The sequence below is a fragment of the Chlamydotis macqueenii genome, chromosome 26 (assembly GCF_036417535.1).
Source record: "Chlamydotis macqueenii isolate bChlMac1 chromosome 26, bChlMac1.mat, whole genome shotgun sequence".
Classification (NCBI taxonomy): domain Eukaryota; kingdom Metazoa; phylum Chordata; class Aves; order Otidiformes; family Otididae; genus Chlamydotis; species Chlamydotis macqueenii.
Genome location: NC_141581.1, coordinates 3,150,107 through 3,158,614, shown reverse-complemented (window position 1 = coordinate 3,158,614; position 8,508 = coordinate 3,150,107). Strand labels below are relative to the sequence as shown.

General features: G+C 61.3%; 1 protein-coding gene across 1 annotated transcript; it reads right to left on the bottom strand.

Moving 5' to 3' along the window:
• Positions 1–1,382: 1,382 nt before the first annotated feature.
• Positions 1,383–8,291, bottom strand: NR2F6 (nuclear receptor subfamily 2 group F member 6). The gene is made up of 4 exons (XM_086767639.1): positions 7,469–8,291; positions 3,998–4,092; positions 2,308–2,832; positions 1,383–1,802 (listed from the first exon to the last, which is right to left on the bottom strand). Exons 1-4 carry the CDS (start codon positions 7,711–7,713, stop codon positions 1,528–1,530), a joined length of 1,140 nt encoding a protein of 379 aa, XP_086623765.1. The 5' UTR covers positions 7,714–8,291; the 3' UTR covers positions 1,383–1,527.
• Positions 8,292–8,508: the final 217 nt, after the last annotated feature.

Genomic DNA, 8,508 nt, shown 5'->3' with positions numbered 1-8,508 from the left:
CCTCCACTTTGTGCCGCTGATCCACTTCTTCCCCAGCATACCGCAGGCAACAGGATTTATTCCTGAGGGACACTGGCGACCATCATGCAGGAACCACCCCCCCCACCCAAATCCCCAGGATTTCCAAAACCCCCATTCAATTTTAGGTGTCTTTTAGAGGGGCTTAATTCTTGGGGGGGGGGGATATTGCCCCCTCTGCTTCATCTCCCTAATCACCTTAGGGTGGACTTCAGCATTGCTGCAGGATCAGCCCTGACCCCCCCCCCCCCCCCCCCCCCTTTTCCCTGCTCACAGCAGATCCCTGCAGTTGTGAGAAAAATCTTTTTTTTTTTTATTTTATTTTATTTTTTTTTTATTATTATTGACTTCAGTTAATTTGTTTAGTATCATTGAACAAGGATTATATTTGCAGTGAACCAATCTAAATGACAAATCCCTGGCTAATCTTGCCTCTGTTTGCACGGTGGGTACCCCTGAGAAGCAGAGCCTGGGGGATGCTCGGTGGCCTCCAACCCCACGCCAGCGGTCCCGGCCACCGGCCATCCCCCCATCCCTCCAAGTTGGCTCTGCCCCACCATGTGTCCCTTCCTCTGCAAGGGACAAAGACCTCCCCCAGCAGAATCGGGGGGAATCCCTTCCAGCCAGATTCTGGTCCCCTTCAGCGTCCCTCTCCCACAGATCTGTCTTTAAAAAAAAAAAAGTGGGCTGGGCTGGATGCTGGGTGCTGTGCAGCACCCAAAAAAAAAAAAAACCCCAAAAAAAAAAAACCCCACAACACCTTGTTTGGTTTGCAACCCTGCATGGTGCCCATATAACCCCACCCCCCCTTCCACAGTAACCCCTGCATACACCCTCCCTGTGCCCTGACAGTGGAGATGCTTTCAGTGGAAACTGCAGGGACGGGGCTAGGACAGTTCAGGCCCCCAAAAAGAAAAGGGGCTAGCCCCTACTCATCGCTTAAGTTGAGGCTGGATACAGGGGCAGGGCACAAAGGGGCTTTAAAAATGACCCTTTCTTTATAATTGCCAGGACTTGGAGTGGGGGGGCAGAGGCAGGGGGTTCCACAGCAGGACCCTTGCAAAGGAGTGCTCTGTGCAGTCGGGGGGCACCCCCCACACCCCATCGCCTCCTGTCCGAGCCTCCTGCCATCAGAAATTCCGATTTGGAGGGGCAACCAGAGGACGGTGTCTCCTTCCCCGGGGTTCCAGTGCAGCTGCAACACCAGGACAGAGCCAAAGGACCAGCCCCAGGGATGCTCCCAGGTCCCTGAGGGGAGACTGGAGGGGTGCAGGGAGCTCCGCTTCACGGGGAAGGTACAAAAAAGTTTGGTGTCCAACAGCAGCGGCACAATCAGTACCTTCGGGTGTAGGAGGACAATGTCGCGACCCTGCCGCTTCCAGAGGGGGAAGCTGCGGCAGACAGACAAGCTACAGTTAGGGGCTCGCCAGGGACGGTGCCTTCTCAGAGCGCTGGAGGGGATCCAGATCTGGCTGCCGGGGGTCCCTGGAGAGGGAGAGGCTCCATCCCCTACTGCCCTGTCCCGTAGGGCCAGTTGAAGGTGCTCCCAGACAGCAGCATGTCCCTGATTAGTGTTTCGATGGGAGTCTTCCCCACCAGCCTCATGAAGAAAAGCTGGGAGATGAGGGCAGCTGGCACAGCCCGGAGAGCTGGCAGCCGCAGCAGGAGCCGGCCAAAGCGCTGGGGCTGCGAGGGGTACTGTGAGCGGACGTACTCGGTCAGGGCCACCTGTGCCTTCTCCTGTAAGCTCTCCACATGAGCCGGGTCCGAGAGGCCGCAGGCATCTGTGAGAGGGATGGGATGGAGAGCGGTCAGTGGTTGGAGCCCCCACTCACCCCAGTTTCCCCTCCGACCAGCCACACTCCTGCCTGGCTGCTCTCCTCGCTGAATTCGGGATGCAGCCAGCTGCAGCACGGTGCAAGCCCACGGCTTGGACCACTCCAGCTAGGAAGGACCGGGCACCTCTGCAGCATGAGATGAACCCAGACGGACCAAGGGACGGGGCTCCCCAAGACCCCTTGGTGCGCGGAGGGTATTTTGTGTAATTGGGGGTCTTGTGCCCATGGCCCCGGGGATCCTCAGCCCCGCGTGCAGATGGACAATCCGGGATGCTGCAAACCATGGCGGAGAAGTGCCAGGGCACGAGGATGCTCCACGATCTCCCCCAAGACCCACGCAATGCTCTCTGGACCCCAAACCCCGAGCGAAATGTGGGGGGAAGATGCTCCCTGGCGGGGGGCCGTGGCTCAGGGCTCTGTGAGGCAGAGCCCTGTCGTGTCGCCAACCTACCCGGCGTGAAGAGCGCGATGGCCTTGAGGCAGCTGTACTCGGCTGAGTCCACCTGGAGCCGGTTGAGCTTCTCCACCTGATCCTGGAAGATGCGGATCTGGTCCATGAAGGAGACGACGCGGTCGGCCGACATGGGGGAGGCGTGGAAACCAGCAGCAGCCAGCAACGGGGCCATGTGCAGGGGCAGCGCCGACTGCGCTGCGTTGAGGACGAAGAGCTCGCTCCAGCTGAGCCGTAGCAGGGCTACTTGGTCGGAGACGGGCAGCTCGGGGAAAAAAGGGATGTTCCGGGCCCATTCCACTGTGCTGAAGAGGAGGCGGGCAGCCAGCTCGCAGATGTTGTCGATGCCCATGATGCTGCCCTGCTGTGCGTACTGCGAGCCGTAGCGGGCGGCAGGGTAGGGCTCAGCCCGCAGCAGCTGTGAGATGAGCTCTGACACAGGTTGCCCGTTGAAATATTCCCCGCTTGGTATGGTGTTGGGGCTGGTGCTGGAGTGGGTGGGGGGGATCCGGCCCCGCTGCACGGCTGCAGGAGAGGGAAGGAGAGAAGGTATCTGCCCGCTTCTGCGCTCTGCTGCTTCCCCTATCCTGCTTCCAGGGGGGATGCAGGGGTCCCTCTGCCCCGTGGGATGCTCCTCCTCCCCACCCAGCATCCCGGCATCCCCCACAGGGATGAATCCTGCCACGCCAAGGAACAACAAGCGGCTTCCAGGTGCTTGACCGTGGCCTCCAACAGTGCCCATGCCACCTCTTCCTCCACAAGGACCCAGCGCAGGAGCAGCCACAGCTCCAGCCGTGCCATGCTGGAGCAGGTGCCTCGCCAGTACCACAGTCTCTCACCAGCATCACAACCTCTTGCCCCGTGCTGGCTGCCGCAGAACGGGGTAATCGCTACCCAAGGTCATCGCACCGCGGCACTCATTTATTTGCAAATAAAACGTCCACCTTGTAAGCATCATTTACCCAGGGACACGCCCCCTCCTAATTGTATTCAGGGAGAGCCATTTTTCAACCCTCCCTGCTCCCATTAGCACCCACTATTTGCTCAGTCCTAGTAATTAATTTATGAGCTGTTCATGAACCACTTAAATGAGAGCTCTAAATCATGCTAAGTGGCAATAATGCCATCTCAACTCCTCCAGAAAAGAGGGAATTACTGTCCTGCTTCCAGTATCCTTCCCCACATTGCTCCTCGCGTTCGTGCCACCTGCTGCCAAGCAGCCCCGGCACCGTGGCAGAGCCTGTGCCGAACCCCTGGCTCCTCCATTGCTGTGTGTACCTTGGCACCGCCCCACCCTGAGATGTGGGGTTAAACCCTGCGTCCCGTTTTCACAGCAGCCTGGGGAGCTGTTGGGGTTCGCACTCCCTCAGGCGACAGGGGGCAAGCAGAATTTGGGATTTGCCCGTCCCAGTTGACCTCCACCGTGCCAGAGGCACCACGGCCTTATCGGCTAACAGCTCTGGCTTTTACAAACAATCATCACCCGCGCTGCCTGCGCTGAGGGTGATTCAAGGAGGAAAAAAAAAAGCAAATGCAAACAGGGTTCCCGGAGAGGTGAGAGAGTGCCCAGCTGCAGCAAGAGTGCAACAGGCACCGGCAGCACCGAGAGCAGAGCAGGCCCCATGCCGCAGCAGTGGGGTTCACTGGAACCCCTCAGGACCCATCTCCACCCCTGAGGCATCAGCATTACCTTCCTTCCTCATCCCCACGCGGAAACACTTCTTCAGGCGGCAGTATTGGCATTGGTTGCGGTGGTGCTGGTCGATCTGGCAGTCACGGTTGGACCTGTGGGCAGGAGTGGGCAGATGAGGTGCCGGGTCAGAGCGACGCGATACTGCTGAGGGTCCCCGCGCCCCGCTGAGCTGCTATGTCACCCACCTCCCCATCACCCCCGCGGCCCTCTGAGTGCGGCCCCCTCCACACCGGCCATGGCTGTGCCATGCCAGCCCTGGCGTGCAGCCACGGGCACTCCCAGATGCTGTGGAAATGGCGATTTCCTAGTGCAGAGGCTGCCAGTTTGCCTCACCGGCAATACCCAGGGCTGTAGGAAAGCTGGAGGGACCCCCGGGGTGTGGGGCTCCCACCCTCAGGGACACCAGGGAACGACACTCCGTGTCCCAGGATGTGGAGGGAGGCAGTGGAGCAGCCCCCAGCCTTCTCACCAGACGCGCGAGGAATTTCAAATATTTCCTATGCACTGTGGTGCTGCGCCCGTGGCCTCTCGGGCACCGAGCGTCTGCTGGCGTTCCCCACAGCGGTGGCACGGCCCCGCATCCTCAGCGCGCCGGTCTGGCCTCGACTGGACATCGCGAGCGTGGCAAAGCAAAACCCAGCGGCTCCCGCAGCCCCAGCGCGGAGCCTGTACTGCTCAGAGGGATGCCTCGCCCCCTTGGTGCATGGGTCCTGACCCAGGCAACGAGCCATGGGCACCAGGTAGCCCCTGCACCACGCGGCGGGGCAGCAGCCACCACCAAGCCAGCCGCCAGCCTCCACTCCTACGGCATCGTGGGGAGCAACGCGGTGGGACAGGCGATCCCGTTCGCGTCCAAACCCCCCTGGCCCCGATTCCCGGGGCTCACTCGCGCTCACATTCCCCGTGTGGCCGAGGGACGCAGCAGGGCACAGGCAATGCCAGGCGCTCGCATCGCGCCCGAAGGCCACTGCAGCAAACGGGGAGGAAAAGGGGTTTATCAGCAAAATTGTGATAAATTATGGCATTTGAAGCAGGAGGCAAGGCCGGGGTGTGCCAGCGTCCAGCAGCAGCTTGGCTCTGCCTGGGAATCCTGACACGAATCTCCTCGTCCCTACACGACTCCAGAGGCGAGACAGGCAGGGATTCCCACCACGCTCAAACCGGAATTAATTCACCCCGAACATCACCGCTGCTCTTAGCACATCTCAAAACGTGTTGCTGATAAAAAGTTATTCCAGGGGAGAAGCCATCACTCATCAAAACGTCAGGTGACATCTTCATCAGCCACCTGCGCTGTGGCTGAACCTCCTGGCCAAACCTGGCTGACCCTCACCGTGGCCTCGTGGCCCCGGCACCAGGAAAACCCCAAAATCACCCTGGCTCCCACCAGCAGCTTGGAGCGAGTTTCCCAACTGCTGGGCTGCAGCGACCTGGGAAATCGTGAGAATACAAAAGGCGTATACTGTGCTAATTATGTAATTAGAACATGTAATTATTTAGTGCAAGAACTAAACTGAATCCAACTCACTTTTAATATTCAAATTAGAGCAATCTTGGCTGGATGCTGCTTTTGACTCCTCGAACAAAGCCGATGCCAGGGCTGCCGGGGGAGCATTGTTCCCAGCCCCTCCAACACTTTACTCCCTGCTTGGAAAACCAACATTTTTCTATTGCACCAAAGAAGGGGAAAAAAAACACCAAACACCTGAAGTACGTGCTCGGATACTAGAGACAAGCAAAGGATAAAATCCTGGATGCTTGTAGCCCAGGCGAAGCCCCTTCATCACCCCCACCTTGCACCTAGGCAGCATCTGGGATGCAGAGCCTGTTCCTCTCCCGGGGAGCCCAGATTTGCCCTTTCCTTTGTTCCAGGAATTTCTCAAAAGGCATATGTATTCCCCATCTTCACATCAATAACCCCGGAGCAGTCTCTCGGCCGAGCCTGCAACCAGAGCCCACCAATCAGACAGGGAAACTGAGGCAGAGCACTGCATCCACATCCGCAGCAGGCGACGGGGGAAGGAGGACACTGCGGGACCAGGGGCAACGGGACTCGGACCCCTGCCCCACGCCAGCAGCTCCAGTGCCCCGCTCCATGGCCACAAGCTGCTTCGTCTGATGTCAGCCGGGATCCAGCAGCACTGCTGCCGGGAGCTGCCGGGAGAGGAGGTGCTGCGCAGGGTGAGAGGATGAATCTAGGCCGCCCAAACAAGAGCAAAGCTGCTCAGAGACGGCTCCTGCCACGGCATTCGCGCTGCCCTTTCACCTCCCATCTCAGCATCGCAAAAGGAAGCTCGATAACGCCGGTTTCTCTAGGGCAGGGAGAAAGTGGGGCACTCACAGCCGGGATGCGGGTGCCACCCTTGTCGGTTTAGCGGAGGCTGCCGGAAGCATCCGCATGTGGATCCGGACCTGCGAGCAAGCCCCCGTGTAGACATTGACCTCCTCGGGCACAGCCCAGAGCCGGGGGTCCCCGCTATATGCCAGCCAGCCTGCCGATGGTTCCGAGCCTGACAGAAACTCTGGAGTTATTTGCAGCTCCAAACTTTGGGGGGGTCTGATCCTGGTCCTGCTGGGGAGCCTAGACCTGCACGGGGGCTGCAGCCCCTCTCCCTGGCGTCTTCACTGGCTCAGAGCCCACAGCGCACCAGGCTGTGTTGACACCTCCGGTTAAAATTATACCGGCTGCCACACTGGTGCTTTCTCCCGGGCAGAGCAGCCGTGACCGAAGTGACTCAGAGCCAGGCATTAGCCCGGAACGGCAATTAATGCCAGAGCAGAGCCGGGCAATGATGAGGAGCAGGATGCCAGCTGCGCCACATGGTCCAGGGGCAGGGCAGCCACTCCTCTGGGGGCAGGAGGGCGGCTGACATGGGGTGCACAGCACGGAGGGACCCCCATGCCACAGCAGGGGACCCCAACAGTGCTGCAAGCGCAGAGTTAAGGCAAGGCCAGCATAGAGTTGGATGGCGGCTACTGTAGAGCCAGGCTGGTGACCTGTACCGGGGGCCACTTGGCAACCTGTACTGGGGGCCACTGGGGACTTGCACCAGGGTCCAGTGGGCAATCTGCACCGGGGACCACTGGGGACTTGCACCAGGATCCACTGGGCAATCTGCACCGGAGGCCACCAGGCAACCTGTACGGTGGAGCCTTGCTCCAGGGGCCACCGGGCAACATGCATTGGGGCCACCGGGGAGCTGCACTGGGGGCCACGAGGAGCCTGCACTGAGGGCCACTGGCGACTTGTATGGAGAGCCTGCATCGGGGACCCTGCAGGGATGGCCACTGGGCCTGTGCTGGGGAGCCTCCATGGGGTGACCTGCACCGAGGCACACTGGGCAACCTGTACTGGGGCCACCAAGCACTGAGGGCCACTGGACAACTCGTCCTGGGGGCCACCCCTGGAGCTGCACCCGGGCCAGGTTTCACCCCCCTGCTTCCCCTGGGGTCTCCCTCTGTCCCTACCTGCAGGTGTAGCTGAGGTTCCTACGGATGCTCCTCTTGAAGAAGCTCTTGCAGCCCTCGCAGGTGAAGACCCCGTAGTGCTTCCCGCTGGACTTGTCCCCGCACACCACGCAGTCCACCGCCGCCCCGGCCCGCTCCTCCTCGCCGTGCTCCGCGTCGCTGCCGCCGCCCGCCGGGGACAACGCCGCCTCCTCCCCGCCGCCACCGCCGTTGGGCTCACCCCAGCCCCCGGTCACCATGGCCATGGCTCCGCGGCCCCGGGGGCTCAGCGCCCGCCCCGCCGCCGCATGGAGAGGGGCCCGCCGCGCGCCGCCTCCCGCAACCAGTTCAGCAAGTTGGTTTGGTTTTTTTTTTTTTTTGGTTTTTTTTTTTTTTTTTTTGGTTTTTTTTTTTCCGGGGGTGGGGGGCTGGCGGTTTGGTCTTTTTATGTTGTTTTTTTTTTTGTTTGTTTGTTTCTCCCTCTTACCCCAGGGCTCCCTCTTCCCCTCCTTGTTAACGAGGAGGGGGGGCCGCGGAAACTTTGTGGGAGTGGGGCAGGGCGCGGCTCATCCCCCCCCTCTCCGCCGCGCCCCCGCCGGGATGCGGGGGCCGCCGCTCCGCCCGCCCCCCCGCTGGCGGCTCCGCTCCGCGGCACCGGCGAGGGAGGAAGGCAGCGGAGGAGGAGGAGGAGGAGAAGGAGGAGGAGGCGCTGCCCGCCCTCACCCCTACGGGCCCCGCCGCCGCTGCATGCAGCCCAGCCTGGGTCCGGGTCCGAGGGGACCCCGCTCCACCGAGCCCCCCGGCTTTCTCCCCGCCTCCCGTGAAAGAGCAAAGTTCAGCCGCTGCCGCGGTGGCCGCCCTGAATGCTCCTCCCCGTCCTCCTCCCCTTCCGCTCTCCGGGTCCTGCCCCGGCCCCGGCCCCTGCCTCGCCGCCGAACCGGGCCGCCCCCCCGACCCTGCCCCGGGGGTTGGGCACGGCGAGGGGGGGGCGGTGGGACCGGTTGTAGTGGGGGCGGGCAAGGCCGCGGTGCGTTGCCGGGTGCGGGCAAGGCGATGGCGTG